This window comes from Pungitius pungitius, chromosome 5 (genome assembly GCF_949316345.1).
Source record: "Pungitius pungitius chromosome 5, fPunPun2.1, whole genome shotgun sequence".
Classification (NCBI taxonomy): domain Eukaryota; kingdom Metazoa; phylum Chordata; class Actinopteri; order Perciformes; family Gasterosteidae; genus Pungitius; species Pungitius pungitius.
In genome coordinates, this window is record NC_084904.1 from 4,500,698 (window position 1) to 4,522,867 (window position 22,170).

At 45.2% G+C, this 22,170-nt stretch overlaps 1 protein-coding gene and 1 long non-coding RNA gene across 3 annotated transcripts in view; one reads left to right on the forward strand and one right to left on the reverse strand.

Annotated features, from left to right (window-relative positions):
- Nucleotides 1-1,408: 1,408 nt before the first annotated feature.
- The window catches only part of unc5db (unc-5 netrin receptor Db), a 145,924-nt gene continuing 125,162 nt past the window's right edge, over nt 1,409-22,170 (reverse strand). For both annotated transcript variants that reach the window (XM_037481875.2, XM_037481874.2), the window contains 5 exons: nt 18,424-18,651; nt 14,245-14,394; nt 11,636-11,800; nt 9,276-9,454; nt 1,409-7,365 (listed from right to left, as the gene is read on the reverse strand). In XM_037481875.2, coding sequence (XP_037337772.1) covers nt 7,104-7,365; nt 9,276-9,454; nt 11,636-11,800; nt 14,245-14,394; nt 18,424-18,651 — 984 coding nt within the window. In that variant the 3' untranslated portion in view covers nt 1,409-7,103. The remainder of the gene's footprint in view (nt 7,366-9,275; nt 9,455-11,635; nt 11,801-14,244; nt 14,395-18,423; nt 18,652-22,170) is intronic.
- LOC134129038 (uncharacterized) lies at nt 11,702-19,838 on the forward strand. The gene is made up of 3 exons (XR_009956214.1): nt 11,702-11,836; nt 14,278-14,407; nt 19,501-19,838. It is a non-coding gene; the product is annotated as an uncharacterized LOC134129038 (long non-coding RNA).

Sequence of the window (22,170 nt, forward strand, 5' to 3'; positions counted from 1 at the left end):
TTCTGTGTTTCCCTATTTCACGTCCACAATCGCTCGGCTTCAGGCTCACAGAGTCCAGCGCAGGCTAGAAGGATTTCCGCACCGTTTACCCCCCCCCTCCACGACTTCTGTTTTCGGTGATAAGGACGGGGAGGAGGATGAAACCTCTGAGCCACTTTTCCCCAGATAAGGCGTGTATTTTGCATTCAGCACGCGACTGTACTGCTTTTCGGGCTCATCTGTTGCACCAAGGTCAAGATCAATTCTCACGATATGGGCCATATCATTTATCTGTCTCCGACAGGCTCTCCTGTGCATTCAGGGAGGAACGCTATGGGGTGTGGGGTTAACAGGACCTTTTGGATGCAGCGCAAAGTGCTAAACTGAACTTCCTGTCATTTTCTCTCAGGAGAGAAAGATAACCCGCGCGACTGTGAATTAGACCTCGGCCAATGTATGTGGAGGTAAAATCCGATGGCTGCTGCGTCACATGATTACAGTTACATTACAAACACCGAGTAGAGCTCGAACCACCTTCCAAGAGGAGGCGTCCTGTGCCTCCAAATCCAACAGAACAATGCGTGCTGCTCAAAGTGGGAGCTGTGATAGCTCAGACAAAGGTCCAGAGACCCCTGACCCGTCCTGGTCCGTGTGTCAAAGCGTCGCTTTGAACGCCAAATTCAATGTTGGGCACAAATCTGTAAACCAAGGGGAAATGTTTTCCCCCCCCATGATTTAATCTAAGGAGGAATGCTGTCAATAAGTATAGTAGTTCTATGTGTTGTTATTCAATTTTAAAGCCTAGATCACAGTGTAGCACCACTGATATTACACCTCTGCTTACTGGGGTTGTACACTTTTACTGCGTACAATAATGTAACTTCTCCATCTTTGATAAAGGGTAGCTCACAGCAGCGTGGGAAGCGTCCTGGAGTAGAGAGAGTCCCAAACAGAGCAAAGTCTAAGGAGGCGAGGACAGAAAGACAGCAAGCAGAGGAAAGAAAAAGAAAAAAAAAACTCAGCACACCTCCAATCCTTCAGAAGGTACAAAGGTAGAGTGACTAAGCAGATCAGTTCTGGCCCCGCGTAGGGTATTTTCACCTGATGTGAGTCATCGCATAGCACCCTTCCTTCCAGCTAATTAAATGCGAGCGTTGTCTGGGAGACGGAGCCTCCGGGATCTACATCAGAAAGAACTTGTTTGATTCCGTTGTATTTTGGAGTAAAATCCACCAAGTTTTTTCCAAATAGTAGTAGTAGTTGGCACAACTTTGTTGACAAGGACATTCCTTAAAAAAAGACTTTCTACGAAGGGCTACATTAGCCACTGTTAGCATAACAAAGCAGAGTGTCTGACCATACTCAATATTTCTAATATATATACTCAAAGTAATTTGTGACTGCGTGCTGCAAAAAAAGTTTAGTCAAGTTGAGATCTTTCAACTGTACATTTATTTTCCAAAAGGCTGCATATACATTTGCAATTTCTACTGTACAGAAAACATCCCAAATTTTCATAATTATAGATACAATATACCACAAAGCTGCCTGGCATTACCAAACATAGATTTTCAGCACTAGAAAAGCTTTGCAGCCTATTCAATATTATAATCTTAAATACTTTTTCAACTAATACCTTTAAATGTATGTCAATATGATTCATTTTTTCTTTATTTTTTTTCATCCGCATCGGTACTTTACAACATTCACAATTTACAGTAGTTAAACAAGGCACGAGAATAGTGATATGAAGCCGAAGGCCATGCGTAATGCAAAAAAAGAGCATGGAGCCTACTAATTTAGAGGAAAGTCATGGAGAGTGGACTTTTTTATCTCATGAAACAGGGTTAGTCTTACACCAAAGCATTATACATAGTGAGAACACGTTTGTTTATGTGTGTGTATGAGCTCACGGTCAAAAAACTGGATTCCAACACGTTTAAATGAGACACAGCGGACAAAGCGGACACACATCCAGAATGAAGGGGCTTAGCGCTCTCACACCCAACTCGTCATGTACCCACTCCTGGCCCTGCTGACACCCAGTGCTACTTCTGTCGGCATTATTAGTCACATTACTCTCGACATAAACGCCGCCCTTTACTGACTGTGCTTCTCTCCAGAGTCTCTGTGCTTTCCGGTCTCACAGGTGTCCCTGGATGGTCTTTATATCTGGACGGTGGGTGTCCCTGCCGTGGTCCTGTCTGTTGATATTATTATTATTAGTAGTCACTTTTCTATTTCTGGCGCCATTATTATTATTGTTAACCTTTTAACTACTGCTGTTATAGTTAGTTGTCATTTTTCCATCATTATGCTGCTTACCTCTCTTATTTGGAAAATGTGTAATTCCTGTTTTTGGGCTATATAAAAAGAATTCAACATTTTTACTTAATTTACCTGTGTGTATTGTATAAATACTGTTTTAGCAATAAAACTTCTCCTTTATTAATAATTAATAAAGTAACGACCAATCTATAAATCAAACTTTATCACATAATAATTCCTAAAAATGTACCATCTTAGTTTGTAAGTGTAGTGAAAGTAGCAGGTTAAGGTGATGTAAACAGTCTTTATATTATCAGCCAATAATCCATCAGCTATAATGCAATGCTTGGATTAATACATGATTGTTGTTTGATGAAATTACCGTCACACCGCCATCATTTATTGATCTAATTTTCATGAATATCAGCTTGGGTAGTTTAGGCAACAAAACGATTTGGTTTGGTTCAGGAAAAGATTTGTGTGAAATGAATACATTTGTGCATACTAATGTGTAATGTATATAACACATAGGTAGGTAGGCTACACCTTATAGGTGACCCAAGTTACATAACTCTGGTTCAACTGTGTCTTTTAGTTTCAATCAATACATAAAGAGCAGCCTTCTCTCTTTGAGGGCGCGTCTGACCCAACCTCTTCCCTGACCACCAAGCGGCTGTATCCGACCAGTTGGGAGAGAGCTGCATGATGTGCACGGATAGGATGCGGTTAGTGTAACATGAGCCACTGCTAAGGATTACAAAAGTCAACATTTCCATTTTTTTACACTCTTTTCTTGCAGGAACTAAAAGGTAAATTCATAGTCACAGTTAAGGGGGGAAAAAGCATAATGGGAAGAAGAAGAAAAAATCGGACCTTTCACATTCCTCCCACACCAGCTCAAATAGTTTAAAAGATGGAACTTATTTGCCGAAATGCATAGTGATGATGCAGAGACATAAAAGCAGTTATTTTTATCATGGCAAGATAAAGCCGTGCAGATGTGTCAGGTCTGATGTATACAGTGATGTATTCAAAGTCATGATATCATTCCTGAAGAAAAATAAAAACGAAACATATTGAAAAAACCTAGAGTGCAGCTTTCTTATCTTATCAGCTGTCTTTTTTTTTTACCTAAAAAAAAAAAAAACACCAAGAGAAAATCAAATAGAATTGAAAGAATCGAGTTGTGGTTTGAGTTTGTTGAGGCGACTGCAGAGAAAGTGCCGATCTTTATTCAGGTTAAATACGTCAACAGCTGAGTTTCATGATCAGAATTGGTCTCTCGTTTTGTTAAAGCATCCCATACTTTCCCACTTTGTGAGAGTATCAGCACCGACATTGTCCACACCTTTTGGGGATTTGTGGGCACAATAGGTCATGGAGTGGTTAAATGTAAAAATTGCATAAACTAAGTGTTTCATAAAAATGAAGCTTTAGAATACAGCCCCAGGCCAAAGCTTCACATACCACATTACTCATACTGTATGATTGTACATGGTTGCAGGGGCCTTGATTAGTGAAGCTAATTTCTTATATTTAGATACTGGCAAGAAACAATAATTGAATAAAATGGTATTTTATGGTCAAAATTGCCTATTTTTGTTTATTTGTATTCAGCAAACCAGAAAACATCAAAACACATGTTTTGCCAGTTACGCTTCTAGTAGATATAGAGCTTAGACTTAATATAGGGCAATATCCTGCTTATTTCTGCTCATATTAACCCCCACCTCCGTCTGCCTCTGTAATTAGTTGCTTTTTTAGATTTGACCAACAGTGCCTCTATACAGCTTTGCGCAACACACAACCATGTACATGTGGTACAAAGTAGGAATAGTAATAAATGATTAAGAATCAACATGTGTGCACACTGTGTTTCATTGAGCTTGAATTTGTCCTATTCTGATGTTGTCCTTCAGGATTTTATTTAACAGAAACAAATGACTTTTGTACTTTTTTGTTAACGTGAAATGTACCCCCATATTGTAGAAGGACCGTGTCTTCACTACTTCTCTTCCACACTTGCTTACTTAAACTCCGAGTACCATTACGGGGTCCTCATAATGACTGAAAAAGCTGAGTGTGGAACACTGTGCACCTCGATTGTTGCAATGATGGCTCCCTGTGGGAAGGGGAGGGTCCCCCAGGCTGGCCAAAAAAGGCATCACATGAAACAGGTGGCACGCACACAAGCAAATAAAAGTAAAATCACATACATTTTTATTCAGTTTTAGTACATTGGAGGAAGCAAACAAGCTGGCAGATATTTTGGCGGCCCACTCTCACGGTCGAATGTTGGCGGTACCGCTCCTTTCCGATTGGCTTTGGCCATTGAAACATAAAAGAAGGGGTCAAATATTGTGAGAGTCTTGCTGGCGGGTGTGTAAGAGCCGCGTTGGATTTGAGACCTTAAAGACCCTGTCAAAACTCGCGCACTAGGCGAGTACCTCGTGTGTGCGCGGCGTACCATGCAGAGGTGTACTGCCGGAAGTGTCCCAACTGAGACACAACATCCGTCCGGCTGGCCTTCGTTTAGCAGGTCGCAGCCCGATGGGACAAACGTGTTTTTACTGTCTACTGTACGTAGACTCATGGATGTAACTCCGCCCCTTCAGTTAGTCACTCTGGGTGGGCGAACGCACAGCAGACCGGGCTAATGTCCCAGATGTGGAATTCATTAGTCAGCTCTTTCTAGAAAGGGAACATTGATGAACAGCTTCTACAGTTCCCCGCCCGTCCGTGCTAGGCTACACTGGCTAGCTATCGTGTGTTTGGGTATTGAAACTACCATATCAAGGACACCAGATGCGTATACACAATGAACACACATTTGTTCAGATGCTGAGATATCTGCCTTGACGGTACAGTGGAATTAGATGTGTGGGGACTGTTTTCTACATACAGAACCAGAACGTTTTGACACATTTTCTTTTCCGGAGTAACTGCGAGATGGATCCTGGAACGGCATCCTGCTGTTCATTCATTTTAAAGTAATCTCTCAACACTGAGCAGTCCAAATTACGTTTGGTTCACCATAGGTGGAGGCAGAAATCTCAGGTGCAAATATCTCAAAAACTATTTGCATGGTTAGATGCACCCAGGGCTAAGTGAGATCATGTGTTCTTGCATCATTTGGGCGGCCTTAATATCCCAATTTGCATCTCTCTGACAGAGATCCATTGTGGTCTGAGGTTAAATTTGTTAACGTCTCAGCAGCATGAACCCAGGACTTTGTTCCTGAATGTATTTCATGTAAAAAGTTCTAAACCCAATGTGAATTATATGCGTTTTCTGGTTTTAACTAGTCCTCAAATAGCGGGCTAGAGCTTGATTAAAACAAGAGAATGATTTAAAGGGCCAGTGTGTACCTTTTCCTAACTAGGATTTGATTGGTGTAAAACTCTATTCTCTTCACGGAGTACGCCGCTCAAAAGAGAGCCTTTCCGTTTTTTTTACTCGACCCGGATGCCACCGTAGTCCTCCGGGACCCTTATAAAGCTGTGCTATCATGGTCTCGATGGCCTTACAGTGAGGCCAACTGCGTATTTCCACAGATTTGCATCCGGTGGTTCACATTACTGTTACTGTTGGAAAGGAAGGAACAAGCAGACAGGTATAAAGTGCTACTCATTCATCCAAATCCTACACACTGTCCCTTCAAGTTTCAACGCTAAACGGTTTTCTTCACTGTAATCAATTTTGCCGCCCTGTCACATCCTGTCCTTTATGACGATTCAACTCGGAGTGTCAGGCGGCACTACCTGCCATCGAAGCTTTCATTGGCCGTTGCCACGGCGGTCGACACAAGACGGCTTTCGCCATTTAGATTCCTGGCTTCAAATACCCAGAACATTGTTCCCTTCTAACCATTCTCCTGCTATGAACCCTTTGTATTTTATTGTTGTACAGCATGCAAACTCACCGTCTGTCTGCACGTGACCTCTGTCGGCGTGTTTGTGTGTCTGCGTGTGCTTTGGGTGAGCCGTCGGATGCGGCCGACTGGTCTGTCTGGGTCTGATAGGACGTCTGTGAGACGGATGCGTCGTGGTCAACTGTGAAAATGCGGCATGTGCTCCCTACCGTTGCGGGAAATGATGTTTCATCGCTTCCTGTAATTAACTGTAATGCCACGGACAGAAATCTCACTCTGCCACATGACAACACTAGCATGTTTTTATCCATAGCCTATAACACATACCTATTTAGGATACTTGGCTTTGAAAGGTCACAATCACAGCATTTAAGCAATCAGCAGCTTCTTTTGAAAAAAATATAGTATTGGATGTCAAAACAGTAGCTTCTAAGTCCTCATTCATTGGTTGAGATGGAGATGTGCTGGGAAACAAATAAATACATTGAATCAGATGCCACTGCAACGACTCCCCAGTTGTGTCACCGTATTTCCAGATGATAACTTGTGATAATGTGGACCCGCTGGGAGAGAATGGGAGGTGGGGGCAAAAAGCGCGTCCCACCCCTTCTAGCGCGCATTCAGAAAATACTGCAAATGTGCACAAAAGGTCGGGAAATGCTCCACTCACCCTCGGCGCCGGGAGATGAACACAAGACGGAAGGGGCGGCTTTGACTTAAAAACAACAAACACATCAAAAAGGAACCTGGAGAGGGAGTGGCAAGGCAGAAAAAGATTTACAGTCCTTCCTCAGCGGGGGGGGGGGGATCCACCGCAGGTACCCGCCCCGTCTCTGCATCTGGTGGAATTTGGTCCACGCGCCGCCCACTCACGACCCCTTGACCTCCCAGTGCACGGCCACAGTGTGTCGTCCCATACCGGCGTGTGTGCTTTTCGCATGTATACGCCTCAGTTTGTCACTCACCCCCCCCGCCCCCCCTCCCTTCAGCCCGTCGATTCAGGAGCCGAGTCCTCTCCCGCCTGATTGGTCGGGGCGCCGGCTCCACGCGCGCAGCCCGCTTCCGCCTGGCCGAAGCCGGGCCGCGGCTCGCCCTGGTCCTTGGGGGAGCTCTTGGAGTGGATCTTGCCGATCTCCTCGAGGGCGCTGGCGAGGGAGTCGAGGTCGGCCGTGTCCTGGTGGCGAGCCTCCCACAGGTTCAGTATGACGGCCGACGGACTCCGCTGCTTCGCAAAGTAAGCCAGGTTCCTGCGGGAGGAGAGCACGCCAAGCTGGGTCAACACAACGCGGGGCGGGGGGGGGGGTGGGGGGAGGCACTGCCACTCGATTTCGACGTGCTCGCTGAGGCATTTATCTTACGAATGAAACGAGTCAAATGGATTCTGTGAATAGGTTGAATTGTTCTTAATTTGGTTTCGTGAAGGATGCTAGTTCTCAGACCGTGTTTCTGAAAGCATGGTTTAAATCCGATGATATATATATATATATATATCTTTTGACAACAGAACCTAAATCAACAACAAAAGAAAATAAATTCCTCAAACAGCTGTGGGTTTTAAACCTGGTAACCTAAACCAGGAGGAAACAATGAATCTTTTGGGATTACTTTCAGATATGGGTCAATAAACGTTTAAACGTATTGTAAGAAAGGCAATCCGTGGAAAAGCGTTACATACATACGGATAGATTAAAAAAGGTAACGCATTCTGTTACAGTTACAGAAAGGCAAAATCCAGATTTTACAATAGATTTAAAATAAGGAGTTGTAGCAAGTATATTTAGAATACTGCAATTTAAATGTAGGATTTAAAGTGTACGTATTAACATTCTGGTAATAGCGACATTTTCAAACATTTATTTTCTGTGAAATTTTTCACATATATGATCCAAAAGAAATTGACAGTAATCCAGTTATGTTACTTTAATTGCGTGATACTCGGATAAGGTTACTGCCTACATTTGCTAACAGAAAATGAGTCTTTGCCTGGAAAGAGAATAAAAAGTGTTCATGAAAGCAAATGTGAGACACCGTGGCTCACGAATGTGTTTTTAATAACAGAAAATACATCAAATGATATCAATAGATGTTATTTTCTTTAGACCAAATGAACTGACAAAGAATAACGGCTCTGCGGGGGAGAGTAGGACACTGAACAAACTACTATAAATTATAGATAATCCACCCCCTCCATGAATTACTTGATAAATAAAACATATTATACTTATTCCTAAATGAATAATAGAGAAAATCCCTACAGTACGTGTCCTTGGTTTTCATTTGACTATTATGCAATCCACTCATTATATCGTTCACTAACTTAAAAACAACTCCCACTGATGCTGCGCCGGGTGTGTGCACGTATCATGTGGTGGCGCATCCAGCTGGAGGCAGTGTTTCACTGCCACTGCTTGATGCTACGCAAGAAGAAGGAGCAACATAGCGGGCTGCAGCCATTGGTCAGATCAGGGTCACTTCTTGGAGAGGGGAAGCTGGATTGGGTAAATATTAGCTTGTCGTCATTAATGCATATTCTAATCCGATAAAACAAGCAGGACAAACAAGTGCTGAACAATATATGACCCCGACAGAAATGCTAAGGGAGCGCTTGATTACACACATTGCTCCTTGTGCAATGTGCACACAGTGTAACTAGATAACGCAACCACTGTGTGCTCATTAAGTAAAGTCAAAACCTGTGAGGTGATAATCCTACTTGTCGGAGTGTGATGCCATATAATCTGACCAACGCGTTAATATGTCCAAAACCAGTAATCAGATTACAGTTACTTGTCCACGTCACTGTGCGCTACTAATAGTCAAATATATGTTTGATTTTCCAGCTCGACCCGACCAGATAAACATAAAGCCGGTGTCATTTTTATGTTGAGGCGGCGGGGCTGCTGAATGTAACTAATAAAGTAACTTGTAATTAAAACTTAGTTACCTTTAAAATCAAGTAATCTGTAAAGTAACTAAGTCACTTTTTAAAGGAGTCATCAGTAGTCAGTAATCAGAATACTTTTTCAAAGTAACCGTGGAAACACTGCCGGCGAGGCTACTCCAAATAAAAGAGATGCCGTGTCAGAGGGGGGTGTTTGTGTGTGTGTGTGTGTGTGTGGGGGGGGGGGGGGGGGGGGTGTGCACATCACACACTCACCGGTCCAAGTGGAGCTTCTGGGCTAAGAGCTGCCAGTCCTTGCCCTTGGCGTTGGCAGTGTCGAAGGTGGCACAGATCCTGTGGCGGATGGAGGAGGGGATTTTGAAGGCCTTGGGCCCCGTCTGAGACGTGATGGTGCAGTCGGTCTGCATAAAAAATGGAACGGACTCTTTTCCCGTCTGGAGGAGTAGACGAGAGCAGAAACGAGCTCGGATTAGAGCGGCGGGCAGATTTCCTTTGGGTCACGAGACGCTGGTGTCAGTTTGAATTCTGATCAGTTGCAACGAATTCCCAACGAGGGCGGGTTGTTTGCGCACGTCATATCGCCACATCCACCTCGGCAGTGGGCGGGGGGGCCCGATAAATTAGCTCACTCACTGGCCAGCCAGATTCTTTCAATTTCTATTATCTTTCCCTGATTGGCTACCACACATACGTGTTCATTCTGTACCCATGACAACCATCGCAGTCCGTCCACAGTTCTCCTGTTTTCTCCCCATCGGAGGGCTTTTCATTTTTTGGGGAGGGCTTTTCCTGTGCCGATGTGAGGGTTTTGGCACAGGGGATGTGGCATATGTGCAGACCGTAAAGCCCTCTCAGGCAGATAAGCGATTTGGGGTAATAGAAAATAAAATGAATTGAATAGATTAATCAAGGAACATAGGTTAAATGGCTAAGTGTTGGGGGAAATGTATAGGCTCATTTTAAGTGCCTCATCACGTGATTTTGTGCAATAGAAAATAAATTCAATTCAATTTAAAATATATCAAACAGTTACTTAGACTATCTTACAGTATTTGACCATATTGTAAATATTGAACTTTACCAAACGGCAATCAATCAAGAATCCAAGGTGACTAAACCCTTTGTTCTATTTCTACAAAGGAGAAATTCACAACCTTTAAAAGGGACAATTTAACACAGAAATCAATAGCATATAATTATTCTCTTCCCAGAGTGCTATCAATCAATCAATCAAGGGGTTCTTTAGGTGAGTGAAACAGAATGAGACGACACTTTGCTTGTGGTGCTCAAAGTACCAAAATAATACATTTGCAAAAGTCAACTGCAAAAGTCAACTGCATATAGTATACACATATATATATATATATATATATATATATATATGCTTTATTTTTCGGGTGTAGCATATCGGCATGCAAAAGCAGGTGTAAATTGATGTGTTTATGCCGGCAGGGACTTTTCCACCTGCCAATGGACAGTAAGCCCGTCATTGACTCTTCCCGTTTGTTGTCTCGCAGTGGAGAAGATTCCCATCGAACTGCACCACCAGCAGTTTGAGCGCACACACACACTAGAAAGCTGGAGCACACACACCTTTTAATTCTCATTTCACCAGCAGGCCAAAAAAGACCTGGCCCGCAGTTACACAGCGAGCTGGGGATGAAACCAAAACAGGGAACCAATGGAGTCAGAGGTGGATTTCTTCTTTGTATCCCTGTGCACGTGAACCGCCCAACGCAGCTTGGCTGCAGTGAAAATGTGGAAATGTGTGTATTGAGAAAGCATCGGGTCCCCGTGGATTGGTGGGGGACCATGAACCAAATCCTTGTTTACATGATGGTCATTAATCAGTCAGACAATTTGCTTTTTTGTTTTGCCAATTTCATGGGAATCCGACTGTTCCCTTTGATGGAAACTTAACGCTGTGGAGCACCTCTAAAAAACTCTGTGTGAAAAGGTTATTGAACCAACTGTGTGTGTGTGTGTGTGTGTGTGTGTGTGGGGGGGGATTTGATTTGTATTCGACTCACAGCTCCAATAAATAATTTTATTTCTTCCTCTTATCCGTCAAAACCCAAACTAATCATGAGGGTCGCAATAAAAACAAACGTTAAAAGCGATTAAAAGTAGTATTTTACCAGAGACCGACTGCGGCAGCCGTACGTTTTTGCGGCCTTGAGCGCGTTCGCCGCTCCTTATAAAAAAAAAAAAAGCATTCGGGGTAAAAATCAATGACCAACACTCTCTTCTGGCTTAACAACTGCTGTCGAGGCGCTCTTGAGTGAGGATCGCGACCCCCCCCCCCACCTGCTCGGCGGACGCCGTGTCCCGATGTGCCCGGAGCTCCCGGGACGAATAAAGGTCAAAAGAACAGGTGCGGCTGACGTGGCGGACGGCTGCACCTCGGGTCGTCTGCGTTTAGCGTGAATCCGTGAAGCCAAGGAGGGAAAGTAAGAGTGTCCACCCGGCTCTATTAATACACAAGTGCAAGCTCAGGAGAGCTGGCCCCCGCTTTGCCAGTGTACACGCGGGAAGGTTATATAAAGGTTGAGCCAGAAAGCAAAACGACACACCTCACACCTCCCTCCCTCCCTGCCGCAGGCCCGTGGCCTTACCTCGGCCACGGCCGTGTAGACCTGCAGGATCTGCTCGTGGCCTTTGACCTGGCGCACGCTGATTTTGCAGGAGAGCTGGGCGGTGGCAGGGCTGAATCTCTCCAGGGAGAAGGCACAGTGCAGGGGCTGCTGGTTGCTGCACCACACTTGAGGGAAGGAGAACTCCTGAGGAGGCAGAAGGAAGGGAGAGCGAGCATCAGGGTGGGTATGAGCGTGCTAACCAGCTGGCCTTCACACTCTGTATCACCATTTGCACCTGTGATACTTTGAGCATTGGCTTGATGCAAAGGGGCGGAACACTACTGCTATATTTTTGTTCAATCAAACGTCCCCAGAAACAGGAGGACCGGTGGCTCATGCAGTCTGTGGGTAGCTGTAGCAACAAATATCTAATATATGACCTACAAGTATTGCATGTAATTGTCTGTGTCCATTACCCGTTTATAACCTATTCCTATTCAGGGTCGGGGCCACAGGTGACAGAGACAGACAAATGTACACACAGCAAATACAGGTTTGCGTTAAAGTCTCAGTGGTTCTATGGAATGATGAATGTCATGCAGTCAAAATAACACTCGTTGATGGAGGCAAAAGAAATTCACAATCATAATTTTTTTGTACTGTAAAATGACTGAACCATAATTAATTCCCAGATAACAGGCGTGTGCGGGGAGAACGTCTCACGTCGGTAGGGACCTATGAACAGAAAAGGGAGTCTGGGAGCGGTGGCTTAAGAAGCACGGCGGGGGGGAAGGGGGGTCGTGGTTGACATACGTGGAAAAGCTCTTTAGCACTAAAAGCTGACTTGATGGCTCGGCTATTATTCCACACGTGCGACGCCTAAGCAGGGCGCGGTGGCTGCCTGCCATCACGGGTCCCCTCATAAATAAGGCCGCAGAAGACAGAAACCGAGCATCCGGGTTCTTAAGCAACAATATTGTTACAGCGGGGGGGACACACAGCTCAGCTGCTCTCTGAATGGCAACAATGGGGTCCGACGCCGGTGCATTCAATCACTTCAATCTAAAACCGTTTGCATCTTAAAACTCCAAACCGACACCGAGCCATTACTCTCAGGTCAGGCCCTTCTTTCTGATTCTCAAGTGTATCATGAAAGAGAAGCTTTAAACCCTTGAAATGGTGCACCCACACACCAGAATGTGATGTGCAGAAGAGGATCATTTTCATCGAGCCAGATTTGACTTGTCTTCTTTACAGTAGCCTATGTTCCACATTGCTACATGAAGGTTGTTTAATGAACCTAGCGGGCTGTAGCTGTATCACTAATAGCCTCACGTCAGATTAGCTGCAGTCTTAAAATACTTGATCAGGATAAATGCATTGGATTAACAAGTCAAAGTTGCAGCAATTACGTTTTTTCCTTTTCCACGCAGCTGTGGTGATGAGGTAGGTTATCTATTTGTAGGGGTCAAAGGTGATGCAAAGTGGCTTCGCTCCCCTCCTTTATACAAACTGCTGTAGTACTATAGTGGACTCTAGCCACCTGGCTTTGTTTTAGCTACCAGCGTGAAGTAGGGACCAGTCATTGATGTAAAACCACTTCTCTATTTTTATGAATGAAATAGACATATTACATACAGACATGAGAGCCACACACCCTGCTCCTACTTCATCAAACAAGGGATGCAACAGGTTAAAAAGATAAAGATGTAAGAACGATATGACACCTATGAGAGTGCGACTGAGACAGTGACAACGCTCTGTGAGGCCAGTTAGATCTTTATTCCCTGTCACAGTGTTAAAAAAAAAAAGCCAATGGAGCATATGTACACATACTATGTAGCATAGCGCTGCTTAATCAGGTGCTGACGTACTCCGCTAATGTTACCCGCACAGGTTTTTTATGTTGAAACCGAATGTCAACGGAAACACTACGTTTCCTTCCAGCCTCCACAGAGTATGACTAAGACTAGCCTCCGATAGAAGGCAACCAACTGAAAGGGCCGTGTGGCTCTGTGGAGCTCCATCCCAGTCCATTTCAGCTTCTTTTTGTCCTTCCGTCCCTTCCCTTTTTGTCCTTGCTCATTCTACCCAGCAGAAGCGGAGCGGCGGAGGTGGCTCCTCTGGTTGCAAAATAACCAAATCTTATTGAATGGGGAATTCACTTAATTCCTACTGGATTCATTACCTCCGTTTATGGTCTCAATCTCCGGTTTCATTTGGTGAATTATGGTCACTTTCGAGTTAAATGGACCAATAAGCAGGTTATGCTTAAGAGTGAGACGGCCTTGTGATGAACTGGTTTCCATCCCACTACGACTCGATGATGACTCAAATACAAGCTTATGAACATGTACGTCGGAGCCACGAAATACAGCATAACATTTGTTATTTTTATTATCTCCTAAGGCTTCCTTTTAACTGTCTGTCTGTTGTCTGTTGTCGAGGGGAATCCGACCCAGTGAAAAGCATTAAGAATACCTGCATAGAAACACCCTTTGTATCTTCCTTGTTGGCTCATGGAAGTCAAACAGAGGCATCTCAATGTATAACAATATATTCGTTTTAAAACCCAAATCCCACTACACAGAAATTTACATCATTTAATATGTTGCAGCAGTTTTTTTTTTTACCATTGCCATGGTTACCTGACATGTGGTAAAGGGTTTGATGCTCCACAGGAACTGAGGGACATCTTGGATGGACACCTGGAGGCTGAAGGTGTTCGCTCGGAAAGGCAACATCTTTGGCTCCTCGAGGAGCTGACCCCCCCTGGTCTTCTCTGCGGCCACCACCCCCTGGAGAGGAGAGGTGAAGGGAGAGGGAACGAGGGGGCGAGGAAAAGGCACAAGGGGAAAAAAAGGCATGAGACAAAGAGGGGGGGGGGGGGGGGGGAGGGGGGGAACGTGTACCGCCTTTGCATATCAGCGCAAACAGCTGTTGAAAATCCTCTCCTCTTGTCACCTCCGCTAATTGATTGATCACAAATATTAACGCGGCGAGAAGGCCGCCAAGAAGCGCCGCCGAGTCTCCGCCGAGCGAATCACGCAGCTCACACCCGCATTAGCATCACACTCGTGGCCCCAACGCGACAGATTGAAGCTCGCGTTTAATGCTCGCGGAATGGATGCACCGCGGGGAGGGAGGACGTGCGCGGGGGAGATGGGGGGGGGGGGGGGGTTATGCAAGTGTCCATCTCCCAAATTGAATTTGCGATGATGAAAGAGCACTTTGATTGTCGCTTGCAGGTATTCATCTGTCATCATTGTTCAGTGTCCCGGTGGGATGGTTGGGTGTCTGGCCCGTCTATCCTCAGCCATCTCCATCACAAAGGGAAAAGAGCTGTGACTAATCCCGGGCCACGCTGATTGATTCTGAATAAGGGTCCGTACGTGCAACAGCTGGGTTGCGCGTGCATGCCTGCGCGTGCGTGCCTGTGTCGGCGTGCAGCACGTTATTATTGTTGTTATTGCTGTGAAAACGCTCACGTGGAAAAACAAACGACGATGAATGAAAAATGAAAATAAATGAAAAGTGGTGTCGAGGGAGCGAGCTGCGTGCGCGGTGCTGGATTCCGCCGGTTTGGACTCAAAAGGGGCCTCGAGACGCCATGGTGGAAACTTCGCTGGGATTGTGATAGATGCCGATCGGGTCTTTGGTGACTGCTACCTCTGCAACATCCTGCATTTTTAGGAGCCTCTTTGCGACTCATTTTGTCATAATCTTCACAGAGATTAGGAAAGGTAAGGTCCCCCCAGGTCAGGGTCTGGATCGTTTCTATTCACGCCGATGCAGTTCCACAGTCTTCTTAGAAATATTTTTTGAAAAAAGTATACAGTAATGTTTACCCTGATGACATCACCCATATTGAAACTGATTAATTCCATTATTAAACGCCCAATGCGGTTCGTTCTTGTTCTGAAGCTTTGAGGAATGCCAGTAGCTTAAGGACTCAACATTCCATCACTAATTTTCCCTCGGCCTTCAGTGTGCTTTGTGAAAAGACATCATCTCTAATTTCCCACCTGGATAATTGCAATAAAGTGTAACAATGTGCAAATCTATGTGCACGTAATCATTGCAATATCTTTTGTTAATGGGACCTTGAGACGGAGCACATAAGGGCCCCAAGTGATGTGCAATATGTGGTGCTGTCAGTGGCTGCAGTCCTTTCTGTGAATTTACACGTCTTTGTTCTTTAGATGAATAGCTTTACTTTAATTGCATTTTGACGAATACGTTACGGGTGATTCTGGACATCTTTATTTGGAAGAGCTGTTAATAAGCGGTTTAAATCATGCCAATGCAATAATGACATCGTGTTTACTTCCACCCGCAACCCAATTTAGTCTGTACATTTAACTGAGCCACAAGGGTATCATAGTACTCACAGCCATCTGTCACGGCTAAATGATGTGAAAGATGCCGAGAACAATTACATATAATGGCCAAAAATATGGGTTTGTATGTATGAATATTTAAAATAGCATCATTAAACGCTGTATTTCTTTTTTTCCACCAGTGCTTAGCAGGTAGCTTATTACATGCAAAGTAATCATGTCGCTTCTTTGGGGATTTTCCTTCTACTGAAAACAAAACAACCAGTTCCAACCCAATTTAACCGCATTCTCAAATACGTTTCTAGGGAAAGGTATTTTCTCCTGAATGACATTGTGTACTGAAAAGAAAAACACATCACAATATAGATATATATTTCAGCAAAACACCTACCTGCATATGTTCAGTAAAACATTGGCTTCAAAATGTTTGCTAGTTTAATAATTATAAGTAGACAGTGCAGTTATGTAGTATGGGAACGTCCATTTCTGGAGACTGTTCCTCATCTGCTGTGGTCAAAAATAACAAATCTAAGTGTAATGGTGTTCATCATTTGGAGCTTTTTTTTTTTGTGGAAGTCGATGATGGTTGGGTTCAGGACCCTCGGGCTTCAGGCTGAGCTGAGCTAAAGGTTGAGGTGCTTTCTGGTAGCATTTACTGTGGAACATAACTTCTGCCAGCAGAATACTAATATGGGGGTATTTTCAGGTAAGAAGCTTTTATGCCTTAAGTCTCCAGTGCAGATTGCTGTGACCTTGGAAGTGGACTTGCTGGCGAAGGGGAATTATTTTGGCCCATTCCTAAGCAACAAGATGATATCAAAAATAGAAAACCGCGATAGATAAAGGTGTTACCTCATCCTTACTTTGACTGAATGTTTTTCTGGTCATTTCAAAATGAGGTGGTGACACGTCGAGGCATTCAAAGGAGGCGCACATTTTGAAAACTCATCGAAGGAGGTTTTCTTTTAAAATGAGACAGCATCATTGTGCAATATCAGAGTAAATATCATCACCCCTCTTTGGTCTGAGCTGAAGAAAATGTTCCCCCCCCCCCTCACACAAATGTTTGCGTTGCATCGGGCTTCCGGTTGCTCCAGAACCCCGGCTGCCATCGGGCCCCGAGCTCGGAAAACACGCAGCAGAGACAGGGGCCCGGGGGGACCCGCCAAAGTCTGGCATCTGCTCGGCAGGCTGGAAATTCATACACCAAATCCAGAAAGCATTTCAGAGCCAGCTGCCGCTGGGCGGCTGCGAGGTGTCAGAGAGGCGGTCGGGGGGGGGGGGCGGACTCAGCTCGGATCGGCTCTTCTGTTTAGTCCAGTCTCGGTGATCGCGTGTGATCTCGGCGCTTAAAATAACCCCCACACGGGTCACCGAAGGATGAGATGTATGAAAAAGGCGGGTTGACATGGGGATGATCAGAGCACGGCAGCCCTCGTCTCGGTCGATTAAAAACCTCGTGGAGAGAGTCGGCCCAGGGCGGAGACGGATGAACCCGCCGGCGGCTCCGGTACCGGTGTGTGTCACGCTGGTGAGGAATCTGCAACCGAGGCCCCCGCTGCCTCACAGCAAAAGCGCGAGAGTTTGAATCCAGGCCCCTGACCTAAAATACGCTGCGTCTTCAGAGGCGTTTTACTAAACGTACTCGTTGAAATGGTGGACTTTCGGGGGGGGGGGAAATTACCAAAATGCTTTCCCCGCCTCTCCATGAGATATTTGCCTCTGAGATTTCCGTCTCAGCCCAAACACAATGGAGATGAATGAAACCTAATTTGTGGAGCTCACAGCGTGGAAGAATGGCATTCAAAAGCAAAATGTCTCTTGAGAAATAATGTCCTCTTCACTCTGTAACAGCGTGCACTATGGGTAATCCAGGCCCACCAGGACGGAAATGCTAAACTTTCCAAATGTGTTTTTTTTTGTTCTCCTTGATTAAAGTGCCTCAAACCAAATTCCACTAAACATTCTCTTTACGAGACAGAAAAAAAATCATTTAAAAAATAAAATGAAACAACACAATAGAGAGACAACACATGTCTCTCTATCATCTCATGCTATCATTTTTGGCTAATTTGGAGGGGGGGGGACGACACCAGAAGCTCCAAACCGCGCCATGTTGTCTATCACTTCATAAAGTTGATGCAGAGCAGCGTCAGCATTCTTTTGGACCCATTTGGACTCATTTTTTCTTTTGCCTGCCTGATGTCGGTCCAATATGGACTGTCTTTTAGTTCTTATTTTCATGCTACTCCATCTCCTGAGTGAAGTACCAGTTCTCGTAGCCTGAGCTTAAATGTTACGTCTTGAGCTGAGGCCAATTGAAGAGTCCGGTGCTGCCTCCCTGGGGGTCTGTGACGACCTGAGATTACACATTTGATTGACACCGACCATATGGTCTTCGTGAATGAATTAAGCCTGTGGAAAAGCCCTTGATGAAAGGAGCCAAACGGTGAAAACCTCCAAACCGCCACCTCCCCCCCCCCGTACCTGAAAGGCGTGCGGCGTGTCGTCCACGCAGTACACCCGCAGGCCGTAGCTCATGGAGCCCGCCTCCATGCTCCCGAACACGGCCAGCTTCAGCCTCTTGACGGCGGCCTGCGTCAGCGGCTCGCCCACCAGCGCGTACGAGCCCGGCCGGCCCAGAAGCAGGTGGCAGCTCGACGAGTCCATCAGGCAGTAACAGGAAGTGCACTCCTCCTCCACCGACATCACTTCCTGCAGTGAAAGCACAGAGAATGGGAGCGGCACATTAAACGTTCCTTTACGCCACTGCTGGGACCAAAACGGAGCACGGCGAAGGGTTTGAATTATACATTTCATTTCAAACTGGCACTCTTTGAAAGAAGGAAACATTTCCACACGCTGTCAATCACTTCTGCACCCTTCATTAACACGTTAGGACTTCTCTGCACTGGCTTCCTGTTAAATCAAGAATAGAATTTAAGGTACTTCTCCTCACCTACAAGGCACTTGCTGGTGAGGCACCGTCTTATCTTAAAGAGCTTGTTACACCGTATTGTCCTACAAGGCATCTACGCTCCATAGATGCTGGGCTACTTGTGGTTCCTAGAGTTTTAAAAAGTAGGATGGGGGCCAGAGCCTTCAGTTATCAAGCTCCTCTTTTGTGGAACCAGCTTCCACTTTCAGTCCGGGGGGCAGACTCGGTCAGTTCATTTAAGATAAAGCTTAAAACGTTCCTCTTTGATATTGCTTATAGTTAGGGCTGGCTCAGGTTAGCCTGGACCAGCCCTTAGTTAAGCTGCTCTAGGCTTAGACTGCCGGGGGACTTCTTAGGACACACCGAGCCCCTCTCTCACTCTCACTCTCTCCTCCCACAATCATCCATGCTTTATTAATGTACATCACTAATTAAGCTTCTTTCCGGGAGTTTTTTGTGCTTTCTCGCCTAGCAGGTCTCCGTGGATCATAGTTTCGTGCGGACCCCGGTTCTGACTCCTGGCTCATGGCTCTGCTGACACCTGCTGCTGCCATCATCATTACTTTAAATATGATTCATATTACTGTCATCAAAAACCAACATCTTTCTGCTCTCCCTCCCCACAGAAGCCTCTGTGGATGGTGGTTCGATCTGATGGAGGTTGTCCCTGCAGTGGTCCTGCCGTACACCTCTTCTGCTACTTGCAATTACTTGTATCATTTCAGTTAGAGAAATTGAATGTATTGTACATCTTTTACATTGTTGATTCTGTACACATGACATCCATTGCAGTCTGTCCATCCCGGGAGAGGGATCCCTCCTCTGACGTTCTCCCTAAGGTTTCTTCCCTTTTTTCCCCATTGAAGGGTTTTTTCATATTTTGGGGAGTTTTTCCTGTGCCGATGTGAGGGTTTCGGGACAGAGGATGTTGCATGTGTACAGACTGTAAAGCCCTCTGAGGCAAATTTGTAATTTGCGATTTTGGGCTATACAAAATAAAATGAATTGAATTGAATTGACACTGAAATGAACCTTATCTATAACAGAGTGTAAAGCGGTTTGCAAAGGGGGCTTTGTATAATGCTGCTGAGATTAGCGAGTTTAGCAGCTAGCCTGTCACGTAATACCCGGCCTGAGTGCATGTCTTTTGCTCTGCTGTTGCTCTGTGGCCCTTTATTTTTTTATTTTTTTTTATGGGGGACAACTAAGGTGTGGATTGTGTGGACTCAGCTGCTGCAGCAGTGAACCTAGACTTGCTTTATTGGGAAATGAGTATGATCAACGGATTAAAGATCACATGACCCTGGGATTAACCTATAATAATCACCAGCAGCGTCACATTATCTCACTCACTGTTTGAGACTTCCTCCAATGGGGTACTAGGTATAACACACTGCAACATATTCATGTGGAGATCTATGCAGGTGACTAGAAATATGAGCAAATGTGGTACACATCTGTTTAATAACGATGCAGGTAACATAACCCTGGTTTAAATCACGAGGTGTGAATCCACATAGATTGTATGAAGTCCTCCTGAGAATATGAAAAAATGTCTTCCTACACAAGTGATGGTTGAGTAGAGAACACAAAATGGTCATTATGAACAGTACTTTGTTTTATTTAGGAGACAACGGCAGCTGTGAAGCACTACATTATTTCCAAATGGTATAAAGGAATATCTAGTGTCCTATCTTTCCTCTTTTCCTTTCCTTTCCTTCAAAAGAAACAGAAGAGAAGCATTTATAACAAAACCAGTAGAACAGGAGTTCTATTTTACCAAGTAATGACAAACCAAATGTCTCATCTTTCTTCTGTTTTCCTTTTTTCAATTAATGAATCAGTTCGTTTGAGCAAATCTAGTTTGAAGTAAACCTACTCTCCGCTGAGCTCATTCTAATGATGCAGAGCCAAAAGCGATAAGTCTCTGTCACGGATATCCTGTTTGTGCGTCAATATCCAGATCATCTCGCATTGTGACGCGTTCCCGTGTGTCATCCAAACCAAATCGTTCCGCACTAGTGCATGACGTGCCTTTAATGAATATCCTTTTTAATGATTTGGAAGTTTTCCTCCAGATGTGTCGCCAGATCCAGTAGAAAAAGCCAAGATCCACTTCAACAGAAATGTACCGAAGCGTTTAAACCAATTCGAATCGTGAATGGTGTTGCGGTGAATGTGTCCGCATGTGTTTTGTGAAGTACCCGGCACACAATATGACCGTGTGAAGGCTCCTCTCACTTTTGTTTAAACGCAGCTCCCATTTACTTCAAGTCAAGAGTTGAAGGGACGTGGCGAGTAATTGATGTACAAGCGGCCTTTTTTTCCGCAGGATTCCTCTAAGTGGGAGCCAAGAGGGGAGCTTTTGTCGACACACAAGATAATCAAGACCGAGGAAGGAAAAATGGAAACAAATCCACCTTTCAAATCATTAAACCAAACCCTCTGCGAAGGCTGTTGCGAGCCCGCGTCCTCGCGGGGCAGATGGGATCCGTGAACTACATGTGATCACGCCATTTAATGAGGAGCCCAGAGACCAAACGGCGTGTAACACACAGCTCGAGGAGCCGCATTTTCGCAACCTCACCAACGTTCACGCGCCGCCCGGGCCGCACGGCGCGTTGCTATGGCCCAGGCGGCTTCAGAACACCTGCGTGAAAGCAACAGAGCTAGTTTCAATTCTCGATGACCTATGGACTCGCCTCATTAGCAGTGTTTATGAATCTTTGTGAATCGACGCGAGGTGAGAAACGTGTGCAGCCACATCGACGTCGGGTGTCCGGTGGCCTTCTCCCGAGCACTTAATGTTTATGCCTCTTGCGCTCAGGCTTCCAGCCCGCAGCGACGCGCCACTGAACAACAATATATTGTGTTTTGCGAGTTCTGTGGGGTAGTGTGTGTCCTAACAGCAGCGGGAATGAGGTCATTTGAATGGCGTTGTGCATTCGCAGGTATTGTGCACCGTCAAAAGCCTCCTCTCGCTCTCTCTCGCTCTCTCTCGCTCTCTCTCTCTGTGGTAAGTCATTATTTCTAAGCAAGAGGCTCTGAGGAGCTCGGCCCTCTTTTAATATTAGAGTGAAATATCTCGAGGCGACACGAACCTTGTATTAACTCCCATCCCTCCCGTTTCTGCTTCCTCATTCACGGCACTTGCACATCTCGAGAAACTGCCTTCTTACACAGAAGAGGAAAATGTATTATGCTACACAATGGCAAAGCTGGACTTTAGGTGAGCTAAACACGAGCCTGAACTCAAAAGGAGAGTAGAAGGGGCGTCTATTGTTGGGTTACCCGGT